General features: G+C 35.2%; 1 protein-coding gene across 2 annotated transcripts in view; it reads right to left on the bottom strand.

The window, feature by feature from the left end:
• LOC103973517 (uncharacterized) overlaps positions 1-20,406 on the bottom strand; it is a 60,044-nt gene that overhangs the window by 33,164 nt on the left and 6,474 nt on the right. For both annotated transcript variants that reach the window (XM_009388098.3, XM_018821453.2), the window contains exons 4-12: positions 16,083-16,226; positions 15,830-15,928; positions 15,614-15,739; positions 12,160-12,222; positions 11,402-11,494; positions 6,369-6,479; positions 4,602-4,765; positions 1,887-1,965; positions 1,704-1,802 (exon numbers count right to left, since the gene is read on the bottom strand). In XM_009388098.3, the coding sequence (XP_009386373.2) occupies positions 1,704-1,802; positions 1,887-1,965; positions 4,602-4,765; positions 6,369-6,479; positions 11,402-11,494; positions 12,160-12,222; positions 15,614-15,739; positions 15,830-15,928; positions 16,083-16,226 (978 nt within the window). The remainder of the gene's footprint in view (positions 1-1,703; positions 1,803-1,886; positions 1,966-4,601; positions 4,766-6,368; positions 6,480-11,401; positions 11,495-12,159; positions 12,223-15,613; positions 15,740-15,829; positions 15,929-16,082; positions 16,227-20,406) is intronic.

Here is a 20,406-nt window from a genome sequence, read left to right on the forward strand (position 1 = left end):
GTAGAGAAAAGCCTGACATAACATATATCAAAAACAACAAAAGGAGATTGGCTGACTCATAATTCAACTAATTATATTTCCATCAATGTAGCTCAATAATGGGAAATGATTCATGTAATCAACCCCAAATATTGTTTATGTAAATAAGTAACCATACTACATTAATATATATTTCTCAATTTGATCAGAATTAGTTTCTCAATTTTATGAAAGATGGTCATTCAAGTAAAAAGATATTGCATCTGAGTCCTTTCTATATAATCTTCAGAAGCAACTGATTTGAAGATTCTTGTGATTATCTTAAGATAATAATATATTAAAGCAAGCACCATCAGAAAACACAAAAGTCAAATGTTAAAGCATCTAATTATTGAGTCAACAGAGAAGAAGCATAAACTTAGCTTCTTTGAAAATCTTCTCATAATTGATGATGAGACAAGTGCAAAGAGAAAATTCAATATTTTATCTTTTGGAAGGGTTTGAGTTAATCAAGTTAATTTGTTCTAATAAATTTTAATTGGACATTTTCATATTTACCATTAAGAAATTGAGGTTTGGGTAGCTGTGAGTATGAGGAATGGACAAGTTGCCTAGTGATCTGTTTAAAATACTATTTGTGGAACTTGAACTCCCTTGAAGATCTAAGTTAAAATTCAATTAGCAAAAAGATTTAAGAAAAACAATATAGCACAGTCTTACTTCTATCTCTCCCTTATTTGTTAATAATAAAAAAATCAGAAAAAAATTAGTTTCTGCAGACTTTTGACAAAACAGCAGATATTCTGCTCTCTATGCAGGGATACACTTTTAGCATCCATGTAATGGTTGATATTACTGAGGCAACAGAACTCATTGCATAGAGCCAATGACAAAGTTTATTGACTACCGTAACCAGGCAGCCTGGTCATGATGGTTGCTTCTAGTGAAAAAAATTGAGAACTAAGATGTTGCTGCAGCATGTCTCTTGGCTATATGAACAGAGAGCTCAACAAAGTTCTTTGTGCGTATCGATAATCCCACCAAAGACTGACCAGAAGGTAACTGTTCCTTGTTAAGTCCAATGATCATGGAAGTTAAGACCAAATCATATTCTGCTTAGAACGTAAGGAAACCATCCTTTTGTAAAGTGCCAAAACGTAAGTCTCTTTCTTGATGTTAAGCCTAATGATCATGGCTTCTCGTTAAGGAAGAAGACAACTTATATTAGCCAATTTAAGAGGGATGGGCGCTTATATTTTCAAGATACTTAGTGAGCATCATTACAATTAATTTCTCAATAACAAGTTGATCATAAGACTGCTACTGAAATTCCACAATAGCTGACATTTTAGAGGAATATTTAGCACAGTTTAGAAGGAACAGAAAAACAATTTTCAAATTAATCCATGCATACAAGTCCAGGAACAAGGTGTACCAAAGATCAGCAGCTGCTTGAAATTATTAATTACCTTCTAATAATTAAACATGTATAGGTATTCAGGCTTCAGATCATTCTACTTTTGCACTAGCCAAAAGTAGGAGGTTCAAAACCACAGCAAAAACTACAAAAAACATATTACCTAATGGAGAAAACCATGAGAATCAACAACACAAACTGCAAATCTTGTTGTGGTAGAACTAACAATTGACAACCATAACATACTATCCAATATGTTAATTAATAGGAAAAGTGATAAATATAATTTCGCTCATAGAACCAATACCAGCATAAGATCTTCAAGCTTATCTTTGTCTATACGATTTACTGAATAAAATGACTGATTTTGTATTCCATCTTCCTTAAATATTTCAAGCAGTAAAACCTACAAACAAAACAAGTGTAAGATAAAAAAAGTATTGGTTGGTTAAACAAGAAACTCAAGACAGTATCACAAAGAAGAACTAACAGGTAGAGTATCCAAAGCTGTACATATCTGAGCCGCAAACTGTGACGAATAAAAATTTGAGACACAGGGAAGATCTGGACTGAGATTTCAAAGATAACAGAAAATCATTAATAAGTAACACCTAAAAATTGAAAACTTGGAAAAGGAAAAAACATGGAAGAGAAATAAGACATGAAATAGAATGACTATCGGTTGGTTAGAACTTAAAAGTGCTATACAACATTTCTAAATGGACATATGTGTGACATTAAGTGCAAAAGATTACTAGGGGCCTAAAAATTAAGTACAAGCAAGCAAGGTTCGTAATTTCATACCGTACCAGTGTATCGAGCTTTGCTTGGTATGGTACAGTGCAGGCATACCGCTTGGTACATGTATATGTATATAATATAAAAATATAAAAAATCAATATATAAAAATATAAAATTAAAATTAGAAAAAAGGAGGCATATGCTGCCTCGAGGGTGTTGCCTCCTTTTCTTCTCCTCGTGTCAGACAAAGAGAAGAACGTGGTCTTCTCCTCATCTGATGCATTCAGTAAAGACGTCAAAGGTCGTAGACGTTTCAGGCCTTCAGCAAAGAACACAACGAAAGCCGCAGGCATCTCCGGTAGTCGACGAAAAACGCGGCGAAGAAGAAGCCGAGCCGCCACCTCTCCATTACCTCCGAAATCGGGATCATCGAGAGAGGGCCGCGTCGGATCGAGAAGCGTTGAGGTTCTCCCGATTCTCTCTCTTCTTCTCCCTCTTCTTTGAGCGCCTTCTCTCTCTTCTCCCTTGATGCTTCTTCTTCCCTCGTCGTAGCCAGGCTGCAGCCAAGCTGATACCACCCAGTAGCAGGCAACGACAATTGAAATTGACCGTTACTAACCTGTTTTGGGCGGTATCGGTCAAAATATCGATCGTTACCACCTGATACAACCTCGTATCATCCAATAAAGGGCTAGATCAACGGTATAGCCTAGTAGCTAGAGATCCGCGTATTGGTCTGCTAGCGGACCGGTACATACCGCCCGGTACGAGCGGTATCATTCGGTATTGTAATCCTTGCAAATAAAAGAGGAGCACAAAGACATAAAAGAACCACCATATCAACATTCCGAGTTACAAGAGAGAATTGCTAGCCAGTTATTTTATAATAACATAAGCTTTGGAATTTTTTAATTTACATGGTATAGTATAGCAGGAAATTAAACAGCAACATTCGAAGTTGTCTACATGGATCCCCTTCAATGATATTCTAATATACTTATAAGAAAGATTATTGGCGTGATTGTTTAAAGCTCCAGCAAACAAGAGACATAATCTCTTTGTACATTATTTCTAGTATTTCTACCCAAGACCCTTTTCTCCTTTAACTTCTCCTGGTTATGGCACCTTTAGTTGCTGACTTGTTATTGCTAATTTATGCACCAAATAATCTTCATCAAAAGTGTCTAAAGCAAGGTATGCAGTTTCCAATAATGCCGCTCGTACCAGGCGGTACGTACCGATCCGTTAGCTGACCGGTACACAGACCGCCTGTTATCGGACGGTATAGGTATATATATATATTTTTTCTTTTCTTTTTTTTTAAAGGCAACGTCGCCTTTTATAAAAATATTTTATATATAAAAAATTCTTTTATATATAAATAATATATATGTATAAATGAGGTGACATCACCGAATTTTATATATATATATATATATATATATATATATATATATATATATATATAAATAAACCAAGCGGTATACCGAATGGTATATCGCTCGATATACTGTATCATACCACACCGAGCGAATGTTGAATTGCTGGTACGGTACGATATTTCAAACCTTGATCTAAAGAATGTAAGACAATTTCACTAATACTGTAAATCAATCCGATCCCGAACTTATCCTCAAGGCGATAAGTTCTCCGGTCTTATCTAGTACTATTACATATAAAAAAAAGCTTATGCAAACATATGTGAATAAGTCAAGCTCATATTCCACAAAAATATTAAATTAATATATACAATCATTTTTTTAGCCACTTGGGATTGGCAATACAGATTTTATTCACAAATTAGATCGTTCAAAGACAATATCATCATGAAGTCCAAAGGCCACCATGTCCTTTTTTAATAAGTTATTAATCAAGCATTAAGATGATAATTTTTTCTGTTCTGGAACTCTAATGTGAAAACTGCAGCATAGATTGATTTTCTTTAGGTTTTTGGCATATATGCCCCATCAAAGAAGGTCTATTTGCATATATATACCCAAAGGGGCTTCTTGTAAAATCAAATATAAGCAACACAGCAGCAGTACTTAATTCTAAAGGGGCTTCTTGTAAAATCAAATATAAGCAACACAGCAACAGTACTTAATTCTAAAGGGGCTTCTTGTAAAATCAAATGTAAGCAGAACTGCAGCTGTACTTAATTCTAACGGGGCTTCTTGTAAAATCAAATATAAGCAGCACTGCAGCAGTACTTAATTCTAAATGGGATTCTTGTAAAGTTATAGAGGAAGCCAGTGCCATAAGACTTCCATCATGAAGGAATATGAAAAGGTCAATATGCAGACAACCTACCTACATGTGAAGTGATTTTTGAATCCATGATATTGTGCCATTGTGGAGTAACTCCAATATAAAATACTAAATATAGTAATCAAGCTACATGAGAAAAAGATGCACAATATGTACACAGAAAGAAAGAAGATGTATTAATTGTCTGCAGTAAAACCTTTCATTTTGTGCAACCCGTAATAATGGTGCATCTACCCATCTCCGAAACTTAAGAAAAAACATATGCAGAATGAGCATTAGTGAAGGATCTAGCTCAATCTTCTTGCCAAGCAGTTCACCAAACCTTGGAATATACCCCCAAGCATATATAGCATCTGTAATCTGCATAAATAAAATAAAATTTCCATGTCAAGGGATGATAGAGAAATCTTAAATATAATCATTAGGGGGAATTAAACTGGAATATTCCTGAATAAAATTTCTCAAAGATTTTCCAATTTGGCAAAGGTTGTCTCAGTACTCAAGACATACCCAAATCATCAGCACATAGCAGCTTAAGCTGCTATTTTGACAAAATTACTCAACTATTCATATCCATTTATGGGTGATTAATTACAAATATAAAATTTGAAGCCCAGTAACAGTTTGAAGTCCATCGAAATTTTAAGTTAATCTGCTGCAAGCACAAAAAATCAATTTATCATTTAACAGGAAATTATAATCACAGCAGATAATGGAATGTGAATATGAAATTGAAAAAAATGAAAATTGTGAAAGCCATGGAACGTGCACTTTAGTTCTTTTGATTGCTTGATAGTCTAGTTAGCTAGTACACTCGAGAGATGCCTTAACTCTGGTATTATTATCATATAAAAAGTAAATTGTGTCATAGAGACATATCATAATACCTAACAAGAGAGTTGCAAATCAACACCAAACCCAACAATTATAAAGTTGTTATTTATATCTGAATTATTTGGTCTAAGTGCCTCACTAAAAATTTTACTAGTATTGTCTGCCTTTGAAAATAGTTTCCATTCAGAATCCCAAGCTCAAATCATCCCAGCCAGTATAGAGCAGTATGTTCAAAATAGGCAATACATGCATGGAGCATTTGGTTCTGAGTTATACTTTGTGGCTAAAGGTTAAAGATCAGTTACAAAGATGGCAATGCAAGGTACACACACAACCTTCATTTCTTAATCAATAATTTAAATTAATTGTACTGACAGGTAAATGCTGACCCAAACGCCAAACAGGTATAAGGTACAACCATAGCAGAGTAATTCAAATATAGAAATATTTTTATATTTTCTAACCCATCCTGTAAGAATGTATGGTATCTGTTAGGGACTGGTCTTTAAATCCTTACATAAACTACCTAGAAATTTGGGTGAATATATTATGGTATCAGGCCAACCAGCTTTCTCAATGAGTTAATTATTATATCTGTGACAGTATTGCCACTTTCAGTAAATAAGGAATCTTTCAAGAGGTTGATCAGTAAGATCCATAGTTGCATCCCCTCTTTAAAAGAAATATTTCTTAGCATTCTGGTTATCACATAGCATTCCAATCTCACCATCTTGTTGGAAGAAGATTGATAGCATATGCCAATCTTTTTATTAAAAAGACGAGAAACTTTTATAAAATAATTAATTGTGGAGTTCCTAATAATGGTTTGTCATGACATTTGTTGCTCAGTGCATTACAGCTGTCAATGGGTAGTGAGGTTACAAGAATGTCTAGTTTATCATACAAGGAGATGGTTCATCTTGCTTTTCGTTTCTTCCACACTGCATGGTTGTTAAGAACTAAACCATAAACCCTTCTTTGTGTCAGAAAAACTTTGCCACTATCAACCATACATCGGAGAAAAAAAAAGTTCTGATATTACTACACAAAATATTTCTGGGAGTAAGAATAATTAAGGCTAAATCTTAACCCTATTGGCCAAATCTTAAACTAAATTTTAGAATAGTACCACAGAAAATGTAGAAAGAGCATCATTGTCCAAATTAAGAGTTTTAATCATATCTTGCAAGTACTTCTGTAACTCTGACAAATGCTGCTTACTTTGTACATTTTCTTCAATCTGAAATGTTAACAAAAAGAAAAAAAACAGTTACAAACCCACTCTAAGAATAAAACCATCACTAAAATAAAAAATTAACTCAAAATAACCTTGAGTAACTGATATCTTTCTCTGTTAATTGTATATCTATATGTGTCTCTCAGATAGTAACGTAAGCAAAGATAGAAAGAAAAGGATAAGCAAAAACTGTAATATACTTGTGCATAAGATAAACAACAACAAAAGTTTAGATGAGAGAATAAACAAGCTGCACAATGAAAAGCTATATGACAATTACACTTTTAAAGAAACATTAGGTACCTCTTTTATGCACTAGCACAGGAGTTTTCACCTCAATCAAAGTTATTAGCTTCTTTTCTGGCTCAACTTCTAGGCCTCAGCAACAGTTTGCTATAAAGGTCTTTAGACTGACCCACTGACTTTAAAGAAATTGAGGCATTTTTCCTCAAGAAAAAATAAAAAGCCTAATACATATATATACCAAAGTAACTCAACATTCCTTTCCTTATAACAAGCAAGGGGTATGGACTGTTACCCAGGAAAAACTAGTTGGACTAGTTGGTAGATGTCTAATCACAAAAGCCTCATCTAGTAGAGAGGTTTCATAGGGATTTTCGATGAAATAGTGGAATTTTGGCCACACATCCTCAAAATCACATCCAGAAAGTTCCACTCTCAGAACCCACTCTCAATATCCCATTATCCAAATCCTTCCCTCCAAATCCAAAGCCAAGTTCCCTATGGAACTTCCCACCCTATTAAGAACCCAGGTTTTTGGTTCCAAGCGGTACCATGGAACTTCCAAAACCTAGAATTTATAAATTTTCACACATAATTCCCATAATTGAAATCCCCCGATAAAAACAAAAAAAATTTCCTTGTTAAAAACTTGGAGAAATATCTGTTTTTGAGTTTGGATTCCTACTTGTAACTCTTTGCAAAAACCACGGAAATTTTATACCCAACAAAATAGGGCCTTAGAAATTTCTTGCTGGCTAACAACAGTAAGACAAAATTCTTCTTACATCGTAAGTAAAAGAATGTCAACAGAAAAAAGGTATTCCATAAGCTGTGTCATGCTCTATCTGCTTAAGTAAAGGATTCAAATGTCTAAAAATTCTTGGTGAAATTCATCACAAGATTGAGCATTTCCAACCACTCTTCTAACTTCTAAGTTCTATCACCAACCACCTCCTCTCAATTATAACCTTTTATGTTGCCCCCATGTTCTCCATCTCCCCTATTCTACCACCCAAATCTATCAACCCAACTAAACATGTTTCAATCCACTACCCATCACACACCATCCCCCTTATCATCCTTACCTCTTCCAACACCATCTTCATCATCTACCTCCCTATCGAAGTCTCAATTCCCTCCCACCCTACGAAACAAGGGTTCAGAAATGGGATACTGAAATGACAAAATACAAATACTAAAATGTATCAAGTCTTGTGATTATAATACACAATATAACATGATGTAACAATAAAATCTATCTTCTGAAAATGTATTACTATCCATGACAAATTTCGACATTGCACTTATCATCACGAATAATCAAATAAGTAACTAGCATCCTACTTATCCATCATGAAAATTATTTTTAGAAACATAGTTATTTAGAAATATAGAGAACATAGCAAGAATTTGATAACTGAGTGAGATCATTAGATAAATTTAACTGATCATAATTTAACAATTAATACAAATGACATAAAATAATATCATCTAGAATTTGAAGTTGAATATTTAAATAATTCTCCCAAAAGTATTTGAAAAATATCTATTAAAGTATTTGTAAATCATCCACTAAGTACCTTAAATTATTAATTCCTTTCAAAAACTTTTTAACACTTTCAAGGAAGTATTCTACATGTTTGTAAAACTAAGAAATATTGTCAAGTATCATATCTAAAATATATCATATAAAGATACGACAAGCAATATGAAGTGTTCATTTTCCATAACCTCTCACTGGGATACTCTCATCAGACTACTTATGCCACTACTTCCACAAGTACCTGCAAGTAGCAAACCCAATCACCACCAGCCATCTAGTCTTCTTTATTGACCTATGTAACAACATATACAACACCAAATATTACAAACATGGGAGTAATACCATGCCTAGAGATCCCCATTAAGGCGTTACAATGGTGTAAGGTCTCAGACAACAAGCAGATACCCTATTCCTAGGCATATTGATTGACACATAATATATCAGCATGAACGTCGCACAGGAACATGTAATGCTGCAATTTTGTGCTACGCTACTTGTCACTTCTATTTTTGTGCTCCTCAACATAGCTAATTTCACTAATTTAAGGACCTTTCATTGCTTAAATTTGTCATCAGCATCAACATTCAAGGATGGAAGAAGACTAATTTGGCCAGCAATGTTGGCATCATCGCCAGCAATGTCAATGAGCAATGCAGCCCTAGGAGCTGGTTGGCCTTAGGGATTGCTTCAGTGGCTTATAGGGCTCATACTTCCCAAGTCAGCTGCTTATGCCCTTCATGGGATTGTGTTACCTCATAGAGGAGAATTTTACTGGCTTGGGAGATGAATTTAACAGTCAAGGTTGCTGATTCCTATTTACCTTAGGATTCGAGTAAGGTGTGATCTTCAACTTCCTCTCTTAGTCTACCAGGGTTTCCAAATATGGAACAGCCCTAAACTAAAACCAGAGAAAACCAAAACTCTTGTAATTACCACAGAAAGACAAGTTGAATCACCATCTAACGATAGATATTACCCCTTCTTGACCAAATTAGTAGTCATAAAGTGTCCATCCGCAAAGATACAACCTCTTCATAACCTCGTAGGGTCCTGTAAGGATGTGCAAAAGAGAGAACAATTGGTGGAAGCATTAACTCAGCATCCCACAAACAAATATCTCAGCAAACACTTGATGCGAACCTGCTTTTTCCTCACACTTCTAAAGCACTCGAGTATTGCAACCCCTTATGCTAAGTTAACTATCGTGATTCACCTTCTCTGATCTTATCACCATCAAACTTCCGAAACACAGGAAGCATTGCTCAAAAAGAGAAAAATTTGACTTGGCTAGAGCAAGTCTCCACTTATTTTGGTCATCCCTGGGATTGCACCACCTTTTTTAATGTTTTGGCCACCTACTCTAAGAAGAAAAGTGTACAACATTGCATGTTGCCTACTTTGTTCCATAGTCAAGCACCACTGTATCGAACCAAAGTCACCCACTTTAAACCAGTGATTTAAAAAGTGTTAGACGCCAAAAAACGCCAAGGTCAAAAAATGCCCAAGGCGTTAGGCGTTCACCCGAGCGAAACGAGGTGCTAAAATATAAAAATATATAATATAATTAATAAATATAATTATTTAAATAAAAATATTATATTAAACTAAGAAAATCTTGCAAAATCACAATATCACATTAACAAAAGTCTCAAAATTCAAAACAATAACAATAATTTCAAATAAATAAAAATTAATAGTATTAAAATCAAAATAATATATTATTAATCTAATAAATAAAAAATATTGTTACTAGTATATTGTTAATATACTGTTAACAGTATACTATCGAGTCGATGTGACAGCAGCGGCGAGCAACGACAGTGGCAGCGGCGAGCAGCGATAGTGGCAGTGGTGAGCAGCGACAGTGGTAGTGGCAGCGAAGAGCAGCAACAGTGGAGAGAGGCAACGGCAAAGGAGAGGAAATGCTAGTGGCAGAATCGCGAGCAGGGTTAGGGTTTGGGAAGTCACGAGAGGGATGTTGGGAGGCTGATATTGATGCTTTAGTTGGTTCGATTAAACCAACTAAGGCACCGAGGTCACGTGGTTTAACACGGATGCTCGCCCGAGCCCAGGCGTCGGGCGCTTCAGGCGAGCGCCCAAGCAGCACCTCTTTGAAGCATGCAGCTTGGACATGAAGCGAGGTGCTCGGGCCTCGCCTCTCCTCGACCGAGTGCCTAGGCAAGCACCTGAGAGCCTATTGAAATCACTTTTTTAAGCTATCTTGATGAGAAGCCCTTCAACACTAATTTTATAACGTTCCCTAGCCATTAACCTTTTGCCTTGCGTTGGTACATGAAGTTTGTCACTACATTCTCCACCTCCTAGGCCCCTTTTCATGACTATGTGCTCTCCCTCCATAAGGGGAGGGATCGATTGTCATATAGAAGTCCCGCCTACTACTCGTTGCCTTGCGTCCACATCGTTTTTCTTCCCAATTGGCAAATCCACCACTATGGCATTATGGCACTATTCCGAGTCTACCTCCATTCTGAATAATGCTTTATTTTGAATAGCTAAGATGGGGAACCACCTAAAATATAGCCAACGCCAAAAACTTCACAAGAGATGTCAGCCAAGGAAAAGAGAAATAGTCTAACATTATCATTCTAACTTTTTTGCTTATTTAATCGAGTCCTAGCATTTTCGTCTATAGAAAAATGCTCGTAGACCTTTAGGCAAGCCTATCTCCTTTCATCTTCCTTATTGCAACAACATATTTCTCTCTTTCCCCAATTTCTCTCGTCTCTCTCCCCTCCATTCTTCCTTCTAGATGATATGACCTTCCCTAAAAAAATAGCTTATCAGGTAGGAAAGCGATAGAAGCAAGGTATTATCAATTGGAGCAGTTGAATAATATCTATTTAAAAGAACAATAGGGAAGAGAGAGACTAGAGAATTTTTTTTTTTCCTTCTACAAAAAAAAGTAATATCTTTGTAAACAACCAGATTAAAAGGACTATGTTTCCTTCTAAAGATAAAAGAAGTAAAATCTTTGTCAACCAGATTAGAAGGACTAGATTCTCTTTTCAGGATATAGTTAGATGCAGATACATGTCGGTAAGTATGAATTACATTGCAAAGTAAAGAGTTTATTTTACTCAGTTCACATGATCACCATCTAAGGTGAACAAAATCTCACTTGGTGGAATTTTTCAATGTCCTTCAGTGTAGATATCATCCGATAGATTATCCTGCCTGAACTTCCAGCTCTTCTGTGGTCCAACAAGCAAACCTGCCCTAAGAAAAACATAATTAGATTATGATAAATTTTAAGCAGATTATCATGAGATGAAAACATAAATGTAAATATCATTCCTGCTTGACATTAGACAAAGTTTTCCATGACAGTGTGGAAGGAAAAACAATGGTCATTGGTGTATGAGATCAAGGATTTTCGCTGAATAAGAAAAGGAGGATTGATACAAGGAAAGAAATTTAAAAGTACACTCATAGGTAAATCATTCTAGTGTTTGGTTTGGACACACTTTTCTCCCCCAAAAGATCATTTAATTAACATCTCTAAGTAGTAGAAAGTAGCAAGTTGGTTTAATTGATACATTTATGACTTAACAATATTGACTAATATGGTCATATTTTAACCAAACATACAATTATTAATTAACAATTTATTGATTCCTGATTGACTTACAAACACTAAATACATGTCACTGCTTCCAATGTAGGATTAATTACCCTGAGTACTAAACACAATAGATAAGCCAATGCAAAATTAACTACCTTAATACAACATCAGATACAGAGATATAGAAAATGCCTCAAATAATTAGTCATCTATAAACAGCAAAATGAAGTATCTAATTTTTTTGTCAATTAGTTGCCCTGTTCTTACATTTCCTAGAAATAGACAAGCAAATCATAGACAGTGATATCACTAACCTCCTGTGACAGCTTTCCAAACCAGTCCTTCAGACTTTCATTCTTAGTTTTGCATGGTGAAGCCTAAAACACATCAAAAACCAATACCCATTTAATAAATGTAAGACGTAGTGCATGTTGAGCACAACTAAGAAGCAATGGATCATAGTGCTAGAGGAAATCACAATTCATAATAACAATGGATGCTAGAGGAAATAACTAGTACTCAATAACAATGGATCGTAATGTCCTAATTATTTGTGTGGCTACATAAAGCATAAAATGTTGGCAAGCCAAACACTCTACAGATTAATAGAAATATAAAATTAATCAGGAAAATTGTATATTTGAGGATATATAAAACCGATGACCAGAATACTTGCAAAATTAGCATTGCAAGGAACAACAGTTAGAGCCAGAACAGACCACAAATAGTCATCACTACAGTCAGCCATTAGATATTTAATAAAAACAGCTTCACAAATAAAGAACTTTGTATAAAGGCTGCATATTTTTATTCAAAAAAGTATGAACACTATAGATCAATGTTAGCTCTATGATCTTCTCAAATGAATCAAATTGTACATAGTTATAAGATGACATTACTAACACTTGGCTGAATTTACATACTCATTACTCAACGTGAAACATAACTATGGATAATTTACTCCGCCAGGCAGAACCAAAATGCACAAAGTCAAGATAACCTTTATTTTATTAACATATGAGGCTACCAGTTCAGGTTAAATGAGCAAAGAATGAAAGTTAATCTAATTTGGATCCACTGCAAGTCAAGATACACTGCATAATTAGCAGCCTGAATTATTAAGAACATAATCAGTTATCAAAGTATGAAAATCATATGATATAAAAACTTGCATAATCTTGTAACCAGTTCAACTATTTATTGCTTAATAAAATAAGACTAATACAAACGCATTGGCAAGGATATCAGAATTAGGCTTTGTCTATATGTTTTGTCTCCCAACAGCTTGTTATACCACTTACTTTTTAGGGACAAAGGTGGAAAGATGCTGAGTTATCTCATTAACAGGGTTTTGAATACCGGTCCGTACCGGCATACCGAGCTCTGCTCAGTATGGTATGTACCAGTATGCAAGGTCTTCAATTTCGAATAATACCGTTCGCTACCGGACAGTATTTTTTTTTTACTTATATATATATATATATATATATATATAAAGGCAACTCGGCGACGTCGCCTCATTTTTGTGCGACATCGCCCCACGTGGGGAGAAGAGAGGTGACATCACTGAGGCAATGTCGCAGATTTTTTTTTTTTACTTATATATATATATATATATATATATATATATATATATATATATATATATAAACAGAGGCGATGTCGCAGATTTTTTTTTACTTATATATATATATATATATATATATATATAGAGAGAGAGAGGGGCGTCGTCGAGGCGATATTGCCCCGCCTTGTCACGGACTTAATTGGAATTGCCCAAGCCGTGAGGCAACCTTGCGGCAAAGACGCAAACTTAGCTTGAGTTGCCTAAGTCACGAAGCACCCTTGTGCCAATTTCTCGGACTTAGCTAGGATTGCCTAAGTCGTGACGCACCCTTACGATATGCGTCCGCAAAGGGTCAGCCAATTTGCAACCTCACTCAGGTATCAAAGGACCTGTAAAAGAGAAAGTCGATTAGTTCGAAAACGAGCAACGGACAAGTCCCGACATCTCGCGAAAAGGGAAGCTTTGCAAGCAATTCAACGAACACCTTGCATGCATAAGAGAAAAGAGGGGAAGGAGGAAAACAAGGACTTTAGAAGGTAGAATGAATAGTTGCAAGTCCACAAGCAACTGCTCACCGAGTGCCGGGCGTGAAGGCAAGTTCCCGTCAAGTTAACATGCGAACTTGTGAAGATTTTTTAACGTCCGACAATATATCGAAGCCCCATCCAACCCTATGCCACCCGAGGGGTTCTAGGGTGCTAAGATGGCTGACGTTTTGCGTGCAGCTACGGCTTGCAGAAAATAAGCTATGGCACGCGAAAACGAAGCCATTTTAGGGCAGTTCGACTTAACACGTCGAGCAGTCACAGTGCAACGCTGCAACTTGTTCGGACATGCATTTTTACAAGCAAAAACACATAAAACCAAGGCAAAACAAACAGCCATGTCTCTGTACAAGCATGCAAAAGTGACAAATGGTTCGTTGAACGAAGTTGTTGCAGATGCATGACGACCGTTCGTGACAGCCTGGGGAGAAGAGAGGCAACGTCGCAGATTTTTTTTTTTTACTTTTATATATAAATATATATAAATATATATACAAATATATATATATATATATATTTATTTATTTATTTATTTATTTATATTTATATTTATATTTATATATAAGTAATATATATATATATATATATATATATATATATATATATATCTTCACCTACCGACGGTACACCCTAAAACCTTAAAAATATCTCCACCTACCATGTTAGGACATACCTATTGGTACACCTTAGTAATAGTCGAAATCTGGGGTGATATTGATCGATATGCCTCGGAACCAGTCAAAACACTAGTACCACCCGGTAGAGGGTAATCCGCATACCAATATCCTCTCGGATCAATACATACCACCTGTACTGAGCGATACATATCGAAATTGAAAACCTTGCTCATTAAGATAGTGAAATGAGCAACAAGGTTTTATGACTTATCATAGTTTGCTAAATTGGGTATTATCGTTCACTCCAAGATCGTTGGCTAATAAATCAAGTATTGGACAATAAAATGAAAAGACATTCTTTAGCATCTGAAACTTTATAAAGTTGATGTTCATGAAATGCCTATTCCCAGGCAGCAGTTTACCATATGCAACTCTAGTTTAAAGTTGCCTCATAATGTGACTGTTCGTCAAAGGAAGAATTTGGTTTTCCCCACTATGCTCCTGCTGGTTATGTGCCAGCACAATATGCCACACATTGCACAAGCCAAAAACTGTCAAAAGGGCTTGTCACACAATACGGCACCCACCATATAATTATTACATGGGCCAGGCTGGAATGCCCTAAAATTGAAATCAAAGTTGCATCTCTCTGGATATTAAAAACTACAATGGACCTACCATCTATAATTTATCCCTTTAAAACTTGGAAATGTCTGCTGACCAACTCCCTACCTGATATCAAACTTCATTGTTCAGAATCTCATATAAAGAGAATTCTGGAGAACAGCACAGCACACTAGCTGACCAGCAAGGCCAATCAGCCTGTATAAGTATTCAATCTTGGTGGTTCCACTGAAAAAGAATGTAGACAAAGAGATGTGTATGATAACAGGATTGCAGAAGTATGCTTGTTTTCTTTTGGACAGAATTGCAAGTCAAAGCTCAGCCACAACAAAATCCCTTCAAAAATTTTATCAATAAGCAATTCGATGGAATGACCTCAATAACAGTTGAATTGTATGAAAATGCTAGTATTTACCCAAGATCCAGAGCAGTGGCCAGAAAGTTCTTCAATACATTCAGAAGCACCATGTTTCTTTTCATTCCACAAAGCTTCCTTGTTCTCTAGAAGCTCTACAATAAGTTCTTTCACCTTGAACTCCAACTATTTTAACAAAATTGAACAGTATCATAAGACAGATGAACTGCATTAAGAAACAGCTAACAAAGGGAATGTCTCAGGAAAACATAGTACTTGGGAGGTCTTCAATAGCAGTACTAATAGACAGTCTTCATCCACTTGCTCTGATATCCCTACAGAGGTAACTATTTCCCGGAATTTTCTCTCGATGCTCTACAAGATAACAAATATTACAATAAGTCAGGAGTTATGAAAGAGTTATTTCAAGTTTAACTGCAACAAGTAAGATGTCAATATATCATTAAGTTAGTTGCAAGCATAAACAAAAACAAAGGCATGTGTATATATAATCTGACTAGAGGCTCACAATTCTATGAAGCAAAAGCCAGCGCAAAGCAACATTGCAATTTCTGACCAGTGAAAGCAAGTTCTGAAATCTATCCAAGGCATAATCTTTGGTTAAAACCGAACCAGTGAGTACCAAATCTATCTTGGACAGTAGATGTCTAACCTGCCAAACACATATAATCAGTTCCAACGAATATGGTGCAAAGGGATAAAGTTAGCATGATAATTTACATCAAGACTGAGGGCTTTGTTAAAGTTCAATAGACAATAAATGCTGTTACATCAATTTGTCACTGTCAAATGCACAACATAGTACCATCTGCTAGAGTTTAATATATATTTAGCCCTTTTCCTAATTGCCTAAGATTCTTGGATTTGGGATAACCTAATCCAAATCTTTATCATAGTACCAAAGCAGGTTTGAGTTTGAATCTTGTATCCGCTCCTCTTTAATTAGCCCAGTGTTTAATTGATATTTGTGCAATGTTCATTCCTCAACTGAACTCATTTAGGCTTCCACACAAACCTAGGTTCAATTGGACATGTCAAGCCTAATCCGGATCAGATGTGAGAGGGGCAGTTTAGAATTTAATATATATTAGGCCTCTCCTTTAAGCTTTTGAGGTTTAACCCAATCCAAATCTTTCGTCACCATTGTTCTCAATTGTTCAAGATGGACAAATTAAAAGATGCTAGATCTCACATATGCAAAGCACGTGGGAAAAATCAAGCATGGGTGTCATGTCCAATATTACTGAAGAGTTTCATGAACACAGATAGATAATGTAAAAAATCATAATCAAAATAAGCATACAAAACACAAAAACTCTACTGTGTGGCCCACTGCATGAGAGTTTCTGTGACTGAACCTTGGTAAACTCTTACCCTGACATCAAGGGACAGCTTCAAACAACAAATATAAAGATGTGATTTTCCTAAGAATTTTTTAAATGGTTAAAACGGGATATACTAAAAAATTTTTAAATCATGAGAAGATGTTCCTCATGAAGAACCATCTATCTTAGAAGCCATTCCCAAAGCACACAATGAATGACCTGCAAAGGATTCCTTAAAATTTCCCAGAAACATGAGAAGTATGTTCCTCACAAAGAACCATCTATCTTGGAAGTCATTTCCAAGAAAAAAAATCAGCAACCTGTAAGTGTCCTGAGCTACATTTTACTATCTTCTATTATAAAAAAAAGAAACTCCACTCGTTAATATATGTATTACATTTAAGATCAACAACAAGACTCAAGGTCCTGACCTTTGACTGCACATGCATTGCACTGACCGCCATGATGTCTCCTCAGAATAAATCAAGTCTAGATTATATTTTTACTGGGACTTTCTAGCACTGTCCTTATGTCCCTCTGCTCCTTGCTGTGTCATTACCTCTGACCCAGACAATCATTAAAAATATTAAGAAAAACCAATTGTTAAATTCTTTATGATATTATCTTAACAAAATAGTGAAAACTGACCCAAAAAATCATCAAAAAAAATTGAAAAAATTACAAATTTCAATTGCTAGAGTTGGAACTAGACAAGGACTTTAATCGAAGACTAAAGAGATCTATATAAAACAATGTCTAATAAACCAAATTATTTAATTGCATATTGCTAATCACATGAGCTCAATATTTTGCTGTTCTATGATTCTACCATGATATGACGTACATCACTTACATATATATAGCACAAAGTGATGTAGAATCTTTGCCCAAAAGCTTCTGAATGATGATAATCTATTATCTTGACCCAAATGAATTCACTTTCATGTTCAGTATTCAGTAACCCAATTTTTATCATGTGTGTTCCACCATTTATCTTGGTAGTATATGTATGAAAGGTGTAATATTCACCTCTAAAGAAGGCTCCACGTGGCAACCCAATTAGCAGAAAAAGACAAAAAAGCCAAACCACCAAATATGCCACATCTGCAACACCCTAATAGAAAATATTTATCAGATATTTTCTGTTCGCAAAGTACATTTTCCCTACCCATATGTGATTAGGAGGGACCAGCTATACAGGGTGATCAGGGACACAATTATCAAGGTTAGATCTCTCTCTAGCTTTACCCTCGAGCCAACTTGAGTGTTAGAGGAACCACAAGGTTAGATCTCTCTCTAGCTTTACCCTCGAGCCAACTTGAGTGTTAGAGGAACCACATCATGAACCCCACCCGACATTGATCTTGGTGTATGCCGACATCACCTTGGGAACTCGCAAGCACTTTGAGCAGAATGCACGTTGGACCCAAACCAAGTCGTGCTAGGTGCTGTGGCACCATGCTGATAAAAGATTGGCATATGTGAAAATAAAGAATAGGCATGTCCTAGTTGTTATCAATGCTATAGTATAGGTGAAGAACAAAATTGTTTGCACATGCAAGGGGTTTGGTGACCAGATTATGCTTCTTGATTACTACCATTGATAATCCATTTGAGAATTCTAGACTTAAATATGAACAAAAAAAATCCCAACAAATTACAACAATGGAGTAAATTCCCTACTATTTAGGGTCAGCTACATGAATCTTTTGGAACCAATTCGTAAAGAGTCATATCTTTAACTAAGTTAGGAGGATTTAAATTTTTACTTATAATTTATATTAAAGCCTTTAGGTTTCCCTCTAACTCTCCTCATCTCCTCATTCCAATAGTCCTCATACAACTAATAGTAACCATTTCACATCTTTTGACTATCATATGCATAGATTTATATCTATGTCATCTTAAACGATTGTCTTTCATTTTATTCTCCCTCGAAGTAACATTTAATTGTTCACGAATGAAAATAATTTTTTCTGACTTCCTTATTGATTCCATACATCCACCTCAACATCTCATCCTAGCAACATAATTTTTTTTTTTTTTGTTCCTTAACTATCCAATACTCAATTTCATAAAACATAGGATCAAATATTTACCTTATAAAAAAAAATTTAATCTCAAAGATGCCCGATAATTACATAAGACATGTGCTTCATCATTTTAACCATCATGTTTTTATCATGAATAAAATTTTCATCAATCATCCTTTAAACTTTACTTGCTTGAACATTTTATCATTCTTAATTATATCATTCTATCTCATAGATTCAGTTTTAATCCTACTTAATCTAAAACTTTTAATTTCCAAGGATTATCACCAAAACTCAAGTTCAGAGTTAATTCCATTTAAAATCTCATAAATATAATATCATTAACAAATAACATCCATCAAGGAAGCAGAACCCGTAAATGACTAGTATGTTCGCAAATTATCAATGTGAAAAAGTTAGGTAGGTACCTATGCACAAGGACTGCAATTTTGTGTGGATTGGTCATGCGGATCTTTGGCCAGTCCGATACATACCAATTTGTCTCGGTGTATCAACTCATGGTACACCGAAACATGTCAACAATTCCAAAAATGCCCAAAAAACTCTGAAAATACATGAAAATTAAGAAAAACCTAAATTAGGGTATTTTAATTAGAACTAAATTGCAAATTTAGTTCTATTTCAATAAAAATTATTCAAATAAGGGATAGCGGATTTATCTTTTTTAGACATTGCAGCTTTGCGACACGTTCCCGACGATTCTTCCGTTAATATTGAATAATAGTGAGAATTTGTGAGAAAGAGAAAGTGATTGAGTGAGAAAGAGTATTAGAAGATGTGAGATTGAAATATGGTGAGAGAGGAGGGAGGAATGGGTTAAATAGACATTCAAATGGGTCCAATGATCAAATTGATCATTTGAACAATTCAATCTAAGCCCTTGATTAATTTCGGTCGAAACCAACCATTACCAATCAGCACAAGATGGTAACAATCAAATTTTGACCATTTCACCTGATACACCCCCCCAACTGCTATACTGCCCAATACAGGGCAATCCGCATTCCTATCAACTCTTAGACCAGTATGTACCGCTCGTATCATACAGTTTTAGACAATACATCAAACCATACTTAGATGTAGTTTCATACTAATAAGAAACTCACTAGACAAAAACTCTTATAACTCTAACAATAGTGACTATATTATCATGCATATACTTTAGGAACTTTATTATAAATCTTCTTGAACTTATCATAATAAATATCTATGAAGTCTATCATAGGTCGTCTCTAGATCAAGAAAAACCATCTGAATTTCTTTCTATTTATTTCTATACTTTTTCGTTATTTATCTTAATAAATGAATTTTTTTTTTGTTGATCTTCGAAGCATAAAATCAAATTAATTCTTAGAGATATTTATTTTAAATCCTCTCTACTTAGAACCAAGGTTTGTCGTACTTTGGTATACCACCCGATATGGGCGGTACGAGTTGGTCCAATGAGGGACCA

This window comes from Musa acuminata, chromosome BXJ1-5, assembly GCF_036884655.1.
Source record: "Musa acuminata AAA Group cultivar baxijiao chromosome BXJ1-5, Cavendish_Baxijiao_AAA, whole genome shotgun sequence".
Lineage (NCBI taxonomy): Eukaryota > Viridiplantae > Streptophyta > Magnoliopsida > Zingiberales > Musaceae > Musa > Musa acuminata.